General features: G+C 41.5%; 1 protein-coding gene across 1 annotated transcript in view; it reads left to right on the top strand.

The window, feature by feature from the left end:
• M1AP (meiosis 1 associated protein) overlaps positions 1-17,261 on the top strand; it is an 86,762-nt gene that overhangs the window by 46,058 nt on the left and 23,443 nt on the right. Inside the window, 1 exon segment of the mRNA XM_005906743.2 lies at positions 12,880-13,053. Within this exon segment, the coding sequence (XP_005906805.2) occupies positions 12,880-13,053 (174 nt within the window).

Below are 17,261 nucleotides of genomic sequence, written 5' to 3'. Positions count from 1 at the left end.
TAATTTTGCTGCTTTAAAGTCCTTGTCTGATAACTGTAACATCTTTGTCATCTTGAGTTTGACTCTATTTTCCTCTGAAATTGGGTCACATTTCTGATTCTTTGTATGCCAAAAACATTTGGATTGTCTTTTCTGTATGTTGTATAGACTCTGGAATCTATTGTATTACCCTGAAAAGTGTTTGTTTTAGCAGTTAGCTTTGTTAGACTCAAACTGCAACATTTCATGACCTGCAGTAGGCCCCTCACTCAAATCTCAGTTTCATTCTTTAAGCTTAAACTAGGCACTGCTTTCAGATTGCCCCACCTGGGGTCAGCGAGGTATCTGGACTCTCTGACCCTGGCTTTCTCCCTCTGTGGATTTCTTCCTCACTCACCAGAGGCTCTGGTTGCGCCAGGCTGCTTCCCCTGGTAATGCTAGTGAAAGACAGAGGCCTTGGCACTGAAGCTTTAGTTGACCCCACACTGCTGTGATGGAGGCTACCTGTAAGACAAAGGTACAAAAAAATGGGAAACTCGTTTCTTGCTGATCACTTATTGCAAGTTTCAACTCTTCTCACAAATCTATCTTTGTTCAGTCTCAAGAGACCTCAGGTAGTTATTTTGTTTTGTCTTCTAATATTATCCAGAGTTTAAAGCTGTTATTGACAGGAAGATGAGTTCGTCAGGTATAAGGAAGACCCTTATCACTCTCAGCAGTTTGGTTCCTTCTTTTTACCTCCTCTTCCATCTTCTATTTAGATTAATAGGGTCAAGTTCTTCATCATCTCTCTCTATATTTAGGAAATTATGACTTAACTTATTCTGATTAAATTCCAACCCTTCTTTCCTCCTGTTCTTTCCCCCGCATCCACTGACACTCAGAAATAAACACAGCCCTGCTTTACTTGGCAGATGACTTGACTGCTCCCACTCAATCTTAGTACAGTCTGGCTACTTCTCTACCTGAAATCACACCTATCGTATACCCAACACTAGAGCATAGTTAGCACAGTACAAAGACTGATTCCCCAAAGGGACTTCCAATAAAACTGAAAACCATTCCAATGGGTAAAAAAAAAAAAAAAGATTGATTGCAGTCAAAAATAGACACAAGTACATATATAAATTTAGTATAGGATGAAGATGACAAATCACTAGAGCACAGATGGTTCAAAAAGTGGTCTGGGACAAGTGGTTAGCTATCTAGAAAATATTCTAAATGGACCAGGGACATTAATGTTAAGAATGATATTTTAAAAGTCGGTAAAGAAAACCCTGGTGAATTTCTTTATAATCACAGCATAGGGAAAGATTTTCTACCTATGACTCAAAATCCAGGTACAATAATTTATTTAACTACATAAAAATTCACTATGTAAAAATTAAAATCTTTAGGCATGGCAAAGATCACCATAAACAAAATTGAAAAGACAACTGGGACTTTCCTGGTGGCGTAATGGGTAAGAATCTGCTTGCCAATGCAGGGGACATGGGTTCAGTCCCTGGTCTAGGAAGATTCCACATGCCTTGGAGCAGCTCAGCCTGTGCGCCACAACTTCTAAGCCCACGCTCTAGAGCCCACAAGCCTCAACTACTGAGCCCTTGAGACACAACTACTGAAACCTATGCGCCATAGAGCCTGTGTTCCACGGCAAAGAGTAGCCCCTGCTCTACACAGCTGGAGAAAGCCAGGAAAAGCAACAAAGACCCAATGCAGCCAAAAACAAAAAATTAATTAAACAGTTATTTTAAAAAGACAACTGAAAAACTAGGAGAAAGTATTTGTAATTTATATCTTGGGGGGAAAAGGACAAATATCTCTAATATATAAAGAATTCTTAAAAATCAAGGGTGGGGGGAGACCAAAAACCCTATAGAAAAATGAACAAAAGACATATACAGATAATTTTTTAATTAATAAAAAAATTTTTAATGATCCTTAAACACATAAAAATATGCTCAACTTCAATCATAATTCAGTTCAGTTCAGTTCAGTCACTCAGTCGTGTCCGACTCTTTGCGACCCCATGAATCGCAGCACGCCAGGCCTCCCTGTCCATCACCAACTCCCGGAGTTCACTCACACTCACGTCCATCGAGCCGGTGATGCCATCCAGCCATCTCATCCTCTGTCGTCCCCTTCTCCTCCTGCCCCCAATCCCTCCCAGCATCAGAGTCTTTTCCAATGAGTCAACTCTTTGCATGAGGTGGCCAAAGTACTGGAGTTTCAGCTTCAATATCATTCCTTCCAAAGAAATCCCAGGGCTGATCTCCTTCAGAATGGACTGGTTGGATCTCCTTGCAGTCCAAGGGACTCTCAAGAGTCTTCTCCAACACCACAGTTCAAAAGCATCAATTCAAAAAAAAAAAAAAAGCATCAATTCTTCGATGCTCAGCCTTCTTCACAGTCCAACTCTCACATCCATACATGACCACAGGAAAAACCATAGCCTTGACTACAGAAACGAAAACTAAGACTATACCAACATACCATTTCCCACCTTTAAATGGACAAAAGTTAAAAAGTATGACAACAACAACAAAAAAAAGTATGACAACACATTCTGTTGGTGACGCTACATTTTCATTCAATGCTGGTAGACTATACAATGGTACAACCCATTGGAAAAAACTCTGATGCTGGGAAAGATTGAGGGCAGGAGGAGAAGGGGGCAACAGAGGATGAGATGGTTGGATGGCATCATAGACACAATGGACATGAGTTTGAGCAAACTCTGGGAGATAGTGAAGGACAGGGAAGCCTGACATGCTGCAGTCCATGGAATCACAAACAGCTGGACACGCACGACTTAGCCATTGAACAATAATTGGCAGTATCTAACAAAACTACTTAGGCGTTTGCTTTTTTTTTTTAGGCATTTTCTTTGACTCACGACTCTCACTTCTAAAAATCTAATACCCTGAAGATATACCTCTAATAATGTAAAAATGCATACATGTATAGAGGATTACAAAACTGTTATTTAGATTTTTATTGCTGTTGTTTGGGATATGTTTTAGGACTTTTTGTAGTTTCTGTCCCTTTTTTTTTTAAACATTTCCTGACTTAACCTAAGTCCCCAGTAAGTCTTACAGTCTTTCTTGGTTCCTCCAACTTTTATTTTCACCTCAGAGTAGATCTTTCTCTTAGCTTGCTTGGGCATTAAGAAGGCAAAGCTCCTTGGTCTGAGTTCTCAGGGCCATACCATTTCCTTCTCCAGGGGATCTTCCCAACCCAGAGATCAATCTCGTGTTTACTGCATTGGCATCAGGGCCACACCAATAGATTTAATGTCATCCTAATCCCACTTCCTCCTTTTCCTAAATAACCATTCCCCTGCTCTCCTCCAGCACCACAGTGCCTTTGAAAACACTTCTTCCCAATCCACTTTTCTAATTTGCATTGCAATTTACATTAAATGCTTTTAGTTTATAGAATACGTAAATTTGTGCAGAAAAGGAATTTTTTTTTTAAATACCTTCTAAGTCTTGTGTTTCCCAAGTCAAACTGTGCTTTAGATCTTGGTATGTCTCAGTCAGTAGTGATCAACCCCTTTTGCATGTGAGTCGTAATTTTTTTCTCAGTAAAATGAAAATAGAGCTAATTGAGACCCAAAGATAAAATATGTTTTCTTACAAATTGAATCATATAAGTATGATATAATATGATTATTGAAGACAAAAATGTCACCAAGAAAAGAGGAAAGAAATGTAACTAAATGTTCATGTGCAGACAGCTGGGAGGCAGCTTTCTGCTGTTTCAGCCTTTATAGTTTAGTTATGCTTTTAAGTCTACAAAGTGCTTTCCAGTATCATCATTTGATACTTAAATGAACCCTAAGCCTAGGTGTTATCATCATCCACTTTATAGATGAAGAAATTGAACTTAGAGAGAAGTGGTCTAAGATCACGAGGAAGTTAGGAGCATATTGGCCATGATTATTTGTGCAGTGAAGCATTTGCTGAGCTCCCTGTTGTATTCCAGACCCTGTGCTAATGCTAGGTCTATAGAGGTGGGTAAGGTGCTACATCTGGTATCCACAGGCATGCAGATACCCGTCCATAACCAAGACCCTCTTTATTGCATCTACAAGATCTCTCTACTGGGGCTGGCCAGGGCAGGGCAAGTCAGGCATCTCAAAGCAGGATTGGATGGGACTCTGTGCTTCCACTGCAGGGGGCCCAGGTTTGATCCCTGGTCAGGAACTAGAAAGCCATGTGGCTCGGGAAAAAAAAAAAAAAAAGAGGATTGGATGGCAGGGAATATTGTCAACTCCTGTCACGGGGTGTTGCTCCCACGGCTCCAGATGTGTGAGGATCCCATGCAGCTTCTCCCATTGGGAAGTCCCTACAACCAGTCACAGGCTTCTGCACCCTTAGGAACAATTCTGAAAAGATTACTCTCCCAGCCAAAGTAATTGCTCTGGAAACATTTCTTTTTTCTAATTCATCTACTTACTAAGGGCTGAAATTTTACATTTGGAATTATATTAAGACATGTCTCAGAGCTAGAGATGCCCATACGTCCCTATTTTGTCTCTAATAATGTAAATCATCCATTGTGAATCATTAGTATTACATTCTTTAGTTAACACTCAAGCCTCCTTTTTATTTTAGCCCACCTTAGGCTGCACCAGCTTGACCTTCCATTGTAAAACTCTCTGGGTAACTGACTAGGGCTGGAAAAGAGGCATGTCCACTACAAGCTGAGGGGTCTCTGCTTGAGTTCTGCTTAGGACTCCCAGATTCCTCTCTCATTTTTCGACCACTGCCCATTACTACCACAGGACAGGAAAGTATGTGTGGGAAGCCTGGACTGAGACATGGGTATCTCACACAAGCTAGCAGTTTGGCACACCTTCAGACAAGTGTCTTTAGAATACTAATTCAACAATTGTTTAGGCGCCAAGAGCTATAAAGAAGTAAAGGGAAAGGAGTACGGGTTCTCTTCTGCCCCAGTCTTGCACACTTCTTCCCTAAGCAGAGTCAAAGGCTTGCAATAATGGAACCCACCCTTCTTAGAAACAGGTGTAGTGACTACCTGTTGTTACATGAGTGTGTTCCTTTGGGGAGATCTCATCCTTCACCTCGGCTGCTTACCTGCCTGTCCTCACTTCCTCCCTTTTTGTGCTTTAGCCTTCTTGCTAGTCCTCCAATATACCAAGGTCATTCTCACTTTAAGACCTTTGACCTTGCTGACTCCTCTGTAACGAACAGTCTTTCCATAGATGTTTTCATGACTCCCTCCTTCACTTGGTTCAAGTCTCTGCTCAGCTGTTATCTTCTTAGAGCATGCTTCTTCCCTGGCCAACCAAGAGAAAAGTTCACAGACACACACAAATATCCTGATTTATTTTTCTTCCAAGTTACCCATTATTATCTGTAATTGCTTTCCATTTTATGTGTTTGTTATTGTCTGTTCTCCCACTAGAATGGAACACCATAAAAGCAAAGAATTTGTCTCTTTCATTGTTGACCCCAAGCAGTGCCTAGCTCATGGAAGGTACTAATAATCATTTGAATGACAAATTAAATAAGTGAATGAATGAATGAATGGCAATAGTATTCTCCCTGAGACTAGTTCCGAGAAATGAATTTTCTCTGTCTCATTACACTTCTACTGATGTTTTAACCCCTCTAATAGACAGGGATCCTAAGAAGATGATCACCACTTGGTCAGTGCTATGCTCACTTCTCTACAGGGGACACACTGCCTTAACCCCACCACCTCCTTTCAACAGGCTTTTCCTTTTTCCCAGGGCTCAATCATTACCACCACAAATGAGGCTTATAAGTTCAGAAAGACAAGCTGGACTGCCCCTAACATTGTGATGTGTTAGAGACTATCCCCTTGCAGTTATTGACTTAAAAACTGTGGTTGAATGAACATGAACAGTTATTCCTGAGCAAACTGTCTGCTCTGATTACTTATCCTAGTTGTTAGCATCCTAAAGCCACTCCTGTATTCACAGAGTAGATAGCACTGATTGTAAACTGACCCAGAAAGCTAAGTTACCATGATTACATAGTTTCTGTAGCAGTTCTTGACATTTTGAGGGTCACAGAGCTCTTCTGAGAATCTAATAAAAGCGAAGGACCTAACCATCTCCTCCACCCCGACCAAAATACACCTATGCTCTTACAAACTGAGTTGTATTCAATTTCAAGGGTTCCCAGAACCCTTGAAGCCCATCCATGACACCAAAGGACAGGTAACATCATAGTCATTCAGAAAGAAATAGAATTTTCATATAGGTCAAGACCTTTGTGGGAATGGGGAGGTTGTGCAGGACTGGCCAGGAGCACAATTTTCCTGGGCCTCTTCTTTAGACATTCTATGTGTGTGTTAAAGTATTAAATTCTCCCCTTTTAAACACATTTCAATTTTGTAACCCTATTTTAGGGTTGACTTCTGAGAAGCATTGCTTTAGGCATTACCTTATTACTCTTAGGTTTTCTTCAGTTCAGTTCAGTCGCTCAGTCGTGTCCAACTCTTTGAGATCCCATGGACTGCAGCATGCCAGGCCTCCCTGTCCATCACCAACTCCTGGAGTTTACTCAAATTCATGTCTATTGAGTCGGTGATGCCATCCAACCATCTCATCCTCTGTTGTCCCCTCTCCTCCCACCTTCAATCTTTCCCAGCATCAGGGTCTCTTCAAATGACTCAGTTCTTCGCATCAGGAGGCCAAAGTATTGGAGTTTCAGCCTCAGCATCAGTCTTTCCAATGAATATTCAGGACTGATTTCCTTTAGGATGGACTGGTTGGATCTCCTTGCAGTCCAAGGGTCTCTCAAGAGTCTTCTCCAACACCACAGTTCAAAAGCATCAATTCTTCAGCACTCATAGGTTTTCTTAGTCTTTCCCATTATTGTGGCTCTTCCAGAACTTAGCTCAGTGAAGGATATCACTGCTTATGGCCACAGGGTGGCAGAGTAAGTCTAAAAACTGAATGAAAATGCTGGCTACCGCTACTCTGCAACAGACCAGGTCTTCAGGAACACCCAAACAACTCAGAGCCAGAGCAGGTGCATGAGAGCCACGCGTTGACTCCAGTAAACTTTTAGTTCATAACCTCAGTAGGACCAGTCCCACTGACTACCCTGCTCACCAGTAAGTATGAGAGCTGATTGTCATCTGAGAAGTCTCCTCCCCATTCCCCAGGTTTAGTACATTTAGTTGTATTTATAAAGAACACAATACCAAGTGTTGATGTTCTTATGTTTGTTGGTGGCAAGGAGAAAGTCACCAAGATAAGCAAGTAGAGGGAAAAATACTTTTTAAAAAGGAAAGTATCTTCTTTTCCTGTAAGAGCAACTCATTTTGTTGATGAGAGAAAAGGAAGAAAATTCCATTTGTTGGCTCTACCATATGCCATTCATAGGTAATCATCTCATTTCTTATGCCTCCTGTAACTATGAAATAGGCTGTGCTTTCCCCACTGTGCCAAAGTAACATAGCTAACAACTTTCAAGCCACAATTCAAACCCTGTCTTTCTACTACATTCCACCAAACGAAGCCCACAGATGCTCAGGGGCTACTGATTAAAGTCAGATAGGGAGGATATAATTAAACATGTGCCTGCATGCTAAGTCGCTTCAGTTGTGTCCAATCCTGAGACCATATGGACCATGGCAGGAGCCGCCTGCCAGGCTCCTCTGTCCATGGGATTCTCCAGGCAAGAACACTGGAGTGGGTTGCCATTTTCTTCTCCAGAGAATCATCCCAACCCAGGGATCGAACCTGCCTCTCTTATGTCTCCTGCATTGGCAGGTGGGTTCTTTACCACTAGTGCCACCTTGGGAAGCCCATAATTAAGCCCATAATTAATAACTTCCTAGAAAAAGTCAGTCTGAATTGAATTCTGGAGAAATTGCAGGCCATAGATTGAAAAAGCACTAAGGAAGGAAATAACATGGCAAGGAGACTAGTTGAAGCAGAAGAGTTACAGGAAAAAGTAATAAGAGCTGAGGAATAGGCATTTGCTGAACTTCAGCTCTATGCAAGCTACTAAGCTGGAGGATGGAGGGACAGGGGTGTTGATAGGCTCTCAACAAGTGGAAAAAAGGAGGAATGTATGAAAGGGCTTCCTTGGTGGCTCAGTGGTTAAAAAAAAAAGGTCTGCCTGCCAACGCAGGAAACATGGGTTCAATCCCTGGGTCGGGAAGATGCCCTGGAGAAGGAAATGGCAACCCACTCCAGTATTCTTGCCTAGAAAATCCCATGGACAAAGAAGTCTGGTGGGCTGTGTAGTCCATAGCGTCACAAAGAGTCAGACATGACTTGGCCACTTGAGCACATGCACATGGGGGTATTTGAGGAATAATGAGTAGTAACAAATGGTTCAGAATGAGTGAAGAGGATAAAGAAGCTGACAGCAGAAAGGCAGTATGTGCTCCTTAGCAAAGGAAGGATCTGGTGAAACTGTTTCAGAAAAAGTAATTGGTAGTAAAAAGTACCAGAGGGGAAAGAATGGAGTTTGATGGGGCAGCTAAGAGGCTACTGCTATAATTCAGGCACAAAGAAATGAATGCCTTGACCAGTGACAGAGAATATGGAAAAGAAGTTCCCCCTCTAAAGTGTTCTGGTTTCCATATTACTGTTTAGCTTGGATAATGTGACTGTTTCTGAGAAGGTCCCCTCAAACCTGAAGCATAGCTCTCTGGCGATTACTGAGAACTGTTTCAAAGGAAGAAGCTCTACTCAGTGGCTCTCTGAAGAACCTATAGGTTAAGTTGGAAAGAACTCTCACACCATATACAAAAATAAGCTCAAAATGGATTAAAATATTAAATGTAAGATCTGAAACCATAAAACTTCTAGAATAAAACACAGGCAGTGAACTCTTCAGTATCAATCTTAGCAATATTTTGGGGGATATGTCTACTCGGGCAAGGGAAGCAAAGTGAAAATAAACAAATGGGACTACAGCAAACCGAAAAGGTTTTGCACAGTGAAGGAAACAATTGACAAAAAGAAAAGGCAGCCTACTGCCTTTTGCAAATGATATATCTAAAAAAGGATTAATATTCAAAATATACATAGAACCTATACAACTCAACATCAAAAAACAAACAACCCAATTTAAAAATGGGTAAGGGGCCTAAAAAGACATTTTTCCAAAGAAGACATGCTCTGTCAACAGGCACATGAAAAGATGCTCAGCATCACTAATCATCAGAGAAATGCAAATCACCACAATCACTGGACACCTGTCAGAATGGCTATCATCAAAAAGACAACAAATAACAAATGTTGACAAGAATGTGGAGAAAGGGGAACTCTCATGCACTGTTAGTGGAATGCAAATTGGTCCAGCCACTGTGAAGAACAATATGGAGTTTCCTCAAAAAGTTAAAAATAGAACTGCCATATGATCCATCAGTTCCACTCCTGGATGTTTATTTGAAGAAAAAACACTCATTTTAAAAGATATATGCATCCCTATGTTTATTGTAGCATTATTTACAGTAGCCTAGATATGAAAGAAACCTAAGTGCCCATCAATAGATGAATGGATAAAGAAGATGTGGAATATTCTTTATGGACTATTACTCAGCCATAGTAAAAAAAAAAAGAAGAAGTCAATCTTGCCATTTGCAGCAACGTGGGTGGACGTAGAAGCTATTTTCTAAGTGAAATGAGAAAGACAAATACTTTCAGATTTCACTTATATGTAGACTCTAAACAACAAAACAAATGAACAAACATAACTAAACAGAAACAGAGGTGTAGATATAGGGAATAAACAGGAAGTATAGTAAGGAGAGCAGAGAAATAGCTGAGGGAGAGTAAAAGGTACAAACTTTCAATTACAAAACAAAAAGAAGTTGGAAAGAACTTAGCAACATTGACGGTGTGTCTGCAGGGAAGACTGGCATTTTCCTTCAGAGGTGCCATGTTTCAGACTTGCTTCTTCAGCTTTACAGGGTCAGAAAGTTGATCTTATCAACATCCTCTCAGAGATAGACTCGCCTGATCAAGCTCAAGACTAAAGTTGTTGGCCAGAATATTTTAGAGGAAGGGCCATAACCACTATAACCAAGAAGAGCAGAAGCTTGACAGATGCATCCTGCCTTCCTGCCGCTGGGGCTCCTCACTGAGCTAGCACGCCCTCTCCTCTGAGCTATGCTTGGCTGATGGAGGCCAGCATCTGCCGCTGTTCCTCCCTTTCTCCGTGCTCCATTTCTGGTCAACCCTCTCTCCTTCTAATGGATCATTCATTCCTTGGATGAGCCCGTACCATCCATAGGCTCCAGCCAAATCTTGCTTTGGTCTATAAGCCATTCTTTTTAAAGTGACTGTTTTTCATTGACCTCATCACTCTGTATTGACTTTATTTTTTAACTATCTGAGGAAACCCCTATTTTTCTTATTTCCAGATTCTTAATGGGGAGATACTTTGCTCTGTCCCCATACCCATGGTAGGAATTTTCTAATCTTTTACCATTTCACTGGGGAGAAAAAAAGAAACACTTGCCTTCTCCAAAATTCTGTTGTTTGAACTCAAAGCAGTATCATCTGCTCTACTTTTTAAGATCCTTTTTTCTACTTCATTTATTTAGTTCTATATCTGCCTCCTTATACTTTAATAACTGTTTTGCTTCTTTGAAGAGAAGCTGTTCAGTCATTTCCCTACTTATTACTCAAGTTGAAGTCCAGACTCAGAAAAATTACTTCTTCTTTTTCTTATGACACAATAAATTTCCCATTATTAAAAAGAACATTTCTCCTCACTTATGAGGAGCATTTATTTGATGATGACTTCATATTTATCACTGTAGTACCTGAAAACATAGTGGAGTAGACGAGAGTTTAAGGAGAAATGGTCAAGAATAATGTTGCTTTATAAATTCATTAAGGTAAAGAGTATCATATATCTTTATATAGTATTTCACCTTCTATGTAGTACATAATTAATATTATTGCTTGATGCAATGAGTTCATTAGCTAATGAATCCTCATAACTATTCACAGAAGATGGTAGAAGTTTTTTTTTTAAGTGAAAGCAAGTTTATTTAGAGAGATTCACATCCCATAGGCAGAATACGGTCCACCTCAGAAGGCGAGCGTAACCAGTGGTAAAGTTTTAATTATACTGGGTCAAAGAGAAATGCATTTGGTGCCCATTTTCAGCCACATAATAAGTCGATAAATATGACATGAAGTCACTTAAGTCTCACCACACTTTCCCCGTGTGGGTGCCAACACGTTGGACTGAAGCCCTTTGTTCCGTGTGGAGAGTCTGCCACCTCTGCAGACTTGTCCTCAGGAATGTCGTTCTAGAAATAAACCAGCGTTCTCCTTGGGGTCCATGAGTCATACATAGAAGTTAATTCATTGGAGCGACTGACTTTTCTTAGGCCCTTTGTAAAAGTATTTCTGAGAGTCCCTCACGGTAAGGCAAAAAAAGCCAGGTTCCTCTTCAGTTTCTTTCCAGCTCTTGTCTCATTTCCTCTCTCTGTGCTTCCTCTGTCACCTTATATTTGGCTTCTACTGACAAACTTTATGTCCAGATCCAGATCCCAATTCCTGAGCTAGTGTTGCCTAAATAAGGAAATAGACCATCAAAGTCTCATCACCCCGCCTACCTAGTCCCATTCATTCAGATTGGGAATCAAATCACACTCCACCAGCCCATCCCTGGCTTCTTGGCTGCTAATCACACTTGTGAGATACACCAATGGCAAACTTGTATAATTCTGTATCAGAAGGTGGAGCTTATAATTCATCTTTTCTCTTTTAGTCTTTTAAAATTTATGTTTTATAACAGAGGAAATAATTAAATACATTTTCACTGTGAAACAATAACATAAAATTGAAGACCTCATTAACTAACTATTTAACTTGCATTGTGGATATGAGAGTTGGACCATAAAGAAAGCTGAGTGCTGGAGAATTGATGCTTTTGGACTGTAGTATTAGAGAAGACTCTTAAGAGTCTCTTGGACTGCAAGGAGATCCAACCAGTCCATCCTGAGGGAAATCAGTCCTGAATATTCACTGGAATGACTCATACTGAAGCTGAAGCTCCAATATTTTGGCCACCTGATGCTAAGAACTGACTCACTGGAAAAGACCTTGATGCTGGGAAAGACTGAAGGCAGGAGGAGAAGGGAATGACAGAGGATGAGATGGTTGGATGGCATCATTGACGCGATGGACATGAGTTTGAGCAAACTCCGGGAGTTGGTGATGGACAGGGACGCCCGCTGTGCTGAGATCCATAGGGTCACAAAGAGTCGCACATGACTGAGTGACTGAACTGAACTGAACTTGAATTGCTATATTATTTTTGGCTGTTTTTATATTCCAAAATGTTTTTTAATACATAAAATACATAAATACAATAAAATTCAAATGTATAGAAGTATGAATAATATAAAGTGAATGTATCTCAGAATTCTGCCCCATTTCTATTCCAGTCCACCATTAACAATTTAATAGTAGACTTCCAGAGCTCTGTAAAAGGCATTTCCATACATATGTATGTATTTAGGCTAACAGTTTTATTTTTATATAAATGAGTCACACTATACTCTGCTCTAGAACTTTCTTTATTCACTATCTCCTAGCTTTCCATGTCAGTACATTTAACTTTGTTAACAGCTGCATAATACTCCATAGTCTATGCCATAATTTATTTAAATATTTCCCTATTGATGGGCATTTGAATAGCTTTCTGTTTGGGGCTTTGATTATTTGTTTTTGCAACAATGCTGTGCTGAACATCTTTGCATGTGTCTCTTTGGGTACTATCCAAGAATGTCTCTAGGCTAGGTATCTAGAGGTAGAATTGACAGGTTCAAAAATGGGTGCTTTTAATATTTTATAGTTTTAAAAATTTGTAACTAAAGAATTAAACATTGTAACTACCGTTTCCCTTTCTTCTGCAGAGAGTTCTGTCCTGGCAACTGACATTGATCTTCAGACTATAGACAGTGATATTGTCAGCATGGAGATTTTCTTCAAAGCCTGGCTGCATAACAGCGGAACAGATCAAGAACATATTCACCTTCTTCTTCCTTCACGGAGTATCAGCAACATTTCCAGAACCAGAGATGATTCAAGTACACTCTCCCTAAAAGATATATTACATAGACAGTGATTATCCTAGTCTAGAATTAGGATTGGAAAGTCATCAAAATACAGAGTAGTTGAGGTTTAGGGACTGGAGGAGGAGTGGATGAGGCTGTCCAATGTCAGCATGAGAATTTCTAAACTAATTTTCAATTAGGAAACTGAACCTGATTAAACCCAGACAGCAAGAGCCAGTTAGTTTCAGTGTAGAGACTTAAACACCTCAGTAATAGGGCATCAGCTACACTACATGAGAGAACAATGAATCATATGTTTTCTCAAGTTTTCATTTTTGATGTGGCAGATACTATTGACATAATTTCAGGTAAGCTGGTACCTCAATAACATGAATAGGGCCCGTAAGGAGAGGAAAAGAACCAAAACTAAATGATTAAATAGAGATCTTCTCAATAGGAAGACACCAAATTGAGGGGAACTAAAGCAACTATAGAACAAGCCCCAGGGAGTTCAACTAGTGGCCCTAGACGCTGTTAACAAAGTCCGTTCTGGCGGTTGTGGAAACCAAGAGGTCAATCCAGTGCTGTAGGCATGCCAGCAAGGTCCTGGATACTGTTCCAGCCGGCAGTGATACCGAATTCAGGTCCCACAGGATTGTAGGAATAAAGCCATTTCTAGTCTCCATCCCCTTTGAAGGTGGGCCTAAGACCTGGGTGGCAGGACCTGCAAATGGACCCATCAGTACAGTCAGCCACAGCTTCAAAGGGAAAAGACTAAACTGTGTCTTCCCCTTTAGGAGTGTGTGCTTAATGAGAAAAATAGATATACCGACTTCTGTCCCCAAAGGGGAGGATACACCTTGGTCCTTTCTTTATAGAGATAGCCATTGAGTTCTTAATCTATCTCCCCTTCCCCCCCATTTCAGTCAAGGGCCTGTGATGCCTTTAACAACTTCTCTTGATTTTCCTGTCTTTCCTTTGTGTGTAAAATCTTCCCATGGCCTCCATTCCACCTGCTTTGCCCAAGATCAATTGCTCACTTCATATCTATTTTTTCCCAAACAGTGTTAACTCCTTTCCCTGCATTATCCTATTTCATCTTCATAACAACAACATGATGCAGGTACTGTTATCACATGCCATTGAATCTAAAAGTGAAAGTGTTAGTCACCTCAGTCGTGTCCGACTCTTTGCAACCGCATGAACTGTTGCCCACCAGGCTCCTCTGTCCGTGGGATTCTCCAGGCAAGAATACTGGAGTGGGTTGCCATTCTCTTCTCCAGGGGATCTTCCCAACCCAGGGGTAGAACCTGGGTCTCCTGCATTGCAGGCAGATTCTTTACCGTCTGAGTTACCAGGGAAGCCTAGATGGTGTCAATTATAAGACATACCATTATTTTATGTACCACCAAGAAAGAGAAACAATTCCAATTAAATGTGACACATTGCTTTTTATCACTTAGAAATATTATTTTATTCTTACTGAGAGAGTTCTTTCAGGTTAGAGTAGTAAGTAAGGGTTAAGAGTGTCTGCCTGGTCCATGGTGATTGTAAGACATATACAGAGACACTGCTGCTAAGTCACTTCAGTTGTGTGCGATTCTGTGCGACCCCGTAGACGGCAGCCCACCAGGCTCCGCCGTCCCTGGGGTTCTCCAGGCAAGAACACTGGAGTGGGTTGCCATTTCCTTCTCCATTGCATGAAAGTGAAAAGTGAAAGTGAAGTCACTCAGTCGTGTCCAACTCTCTGTGACCCCATGGACTGCAGCCTTCCTGGCTCCTCCATCCATGGAATTTTCCAGGCAAGAGTACTGGAGTGGGGTGCCATTGCCTTCTCCATACAGAGACACTAAGTGAAAAAAAAAAGTGTCTTAAAATCAATAAATATATTATCCCTGTTTACAGATGAGAAAACTGACACTCAGAGGAATTAAATATTCCCCCAGGGCTGCACAGAAAATTAATAGCTAAGCCAAAATCTGAAGCCAGGCAACTCCGAATCCCATTCTTAACTCTTAGGATTAGAAATCTATATTTTATACATTTGATTACTCTCAGCCCAAAGCATATTCATCAAACCCTGGTCTGTCACCTCCAGAGCCTGGGCCCTTACCTACCATGCAACCTGCATCCTGCTGGGCACTTCTCTCAATAGGAGGGCTAGGGCCATCCAGAGCCAGGATCTCCTGCAACCAGCCTTTCTTCTGCTGCCGCATGGCATTTGCCCATGGTCATATTGAGAATTCTCTGCTTTGCCCTCTCTTTTCCCTTGGCTTTCAACACCAGGGTCAGACCCAGAATGTTTATCTCCATCTGCAGTTATTTTTTGGAAATCCACAGGTCTTCAGGGTGGGTGGTAGAACTTAGATCTAGATGGTGGTAGAACTGCTGAAAACATCTTCACTGGAATCCAGATGCTCATGCACAAGTTGGAATGATGTCCAAAGAAGGTAGGCCTCTCCTGGTGTGGGTATGACCCACATGAGAGTTTAAACAAGCACAATAAAGACCATATTGTAGTTACCCATTGTTCACAAAACTGATGCATTGCTCTTTATGTGAATTTCTAGAAATGTGTTTCCCTAAGGGGAAAAAAAAAAGCTAATTAAACCCCTAAGCTCTCCTAATATATAATCTTTTGAGGACTGCTCTTCAGATGTTCACTCTGACTTCTCTTTACAAGGTTCTCCACCCAACACTACCTGCTTCCTTCACCCTCTCCCTAGATGCTTCCTCAGAGGCCTCTTTCTGACAGAGCATAGTCTGCCTCGGATGAACTTCTTTTCTCATTCTTGGTCTCTGCTGTCTCTGCACCTGGGTCTGAGTGATGAGAAGCATATCTGGTTCTAGACTCAAACCCTGCTAAAACACCTTTCCCAGGTTTGGAACATTGCTGAGACTACGGTTCCATTAGTTCTCATCCCTGGCTACAGTAAGAATCAAATGAGGAACTTTTAAAAATACAATATCAGCTCCAGCCCCAGAGATCCCAGTTTTGCTGGTGTGAGGTAGGGGCCAGACATCCGTACCTTTTACAAGTTCACTAGGTGATTTTTACTGCAGCCAAAGTCAAGAACCTCAGTCAGATGAGCACAGCTGTCTAATCCTAAAACCCAAGGACCCAACAATGAAGCAGTCAGGCACAGAGGAAGTAAGGGGAAGCTGGAGTCCTAGGCCGGAGAAGGCAATGGCACCCCACTCCAGCACTCTGGCCTGGAAAAACCCACGGACGGAGGAGCCTGGTGGGCTGCAGTCCATGGGGTCGCTAAGAGTCGGACACGACTGAGCGACTTCACTTTCACTTTTCCCTTTCATGCATTGGAGGAGGAAATGGCAACCCACTCCAGTGTTCTTGCCTGAAGAATCCCAGGGACGGGGGAGCCTAGTAGGAGGCCGTCTATGGGGTCGCAGAGTCGGACATGACTGAAGCAACTTAGCAGTAGCAGGAGTCCTAGGCAGAGTCCCTCCTAATGACTTCCTGGGCTCTGGGACACACCTGGCCAAGAGCTCTCTCATCCAGAAATGATGTCCAGGTCTGGTTGCCAGGCCCAGCTAGACCTATTCTTTCTACATTATTTCTACTTTTGTTTTTACCTCATGTTGCAGGTACTTCAGTCATTTCATAAATCACTGACATCAACAGCTAACCTTCTCACAAGTACAGAACACTCATATATTCATAGTTTGTTAACAATACTTAAACCCAATATATATTTCATTTAAAACCTTCATAGTATCAAGGATTCAAATCCAGAGCAACAGAACATTGTACACTGTGACATGTGAACATGCCTGCTGGAGAAGAAGCTTACGGAAGCATAAAAAACCTCCATGAATAACCCATACATAGTCGGAACACCCTCAGAAGTGTTGTATGTTGCCATAGTGATGTTGCAAGGTCCAAAAGGTTCTATTCACTTGGGGAATTATAAAATAAACCGTTTCAGGAACTTAGTCCTCCCCCTCCCTCGAGTGTCCTGGAAGAGCTCACACAGAAGCAGTAGCTGTCAGCTGACTGCCTGACTTCTGCTTTCCTGCTCTTCCTTCATCTGACCTGCAGTCTTGCCAAAGCTTAGCCACAGGGAAGCAGGAGGGGCAACATTTCCTTCTCTGATTGCCAAAAGGCCCTGCATATTGCAGTGTTAACTGCCTCCTCCACAGCAGACACACATTCCTCTCGGACTCAATCACAAGCCAGATCTCTCACTATGAGGAAACTGCTCAGCCAGCCCAGAAGTAAA

This window comes from Bos mutus, chromosome 11 (genome assembly GCF_027580195.1).
Source record: "Bos mutus isolate GX-2022 chromosome 11, NWIPB_WYAK_1.1, whole genome shotgun sequence".
In the NCBI taxonomy this organism is placed as follows: Eukaryota; Metazoa; Chordata; class Mammalia; order Artiodactyla; family Bovidae; genus Bos; species Bos mutus.
This window is presented reverse-complemented; position numbering and strand designations above follow the sequence as displayed.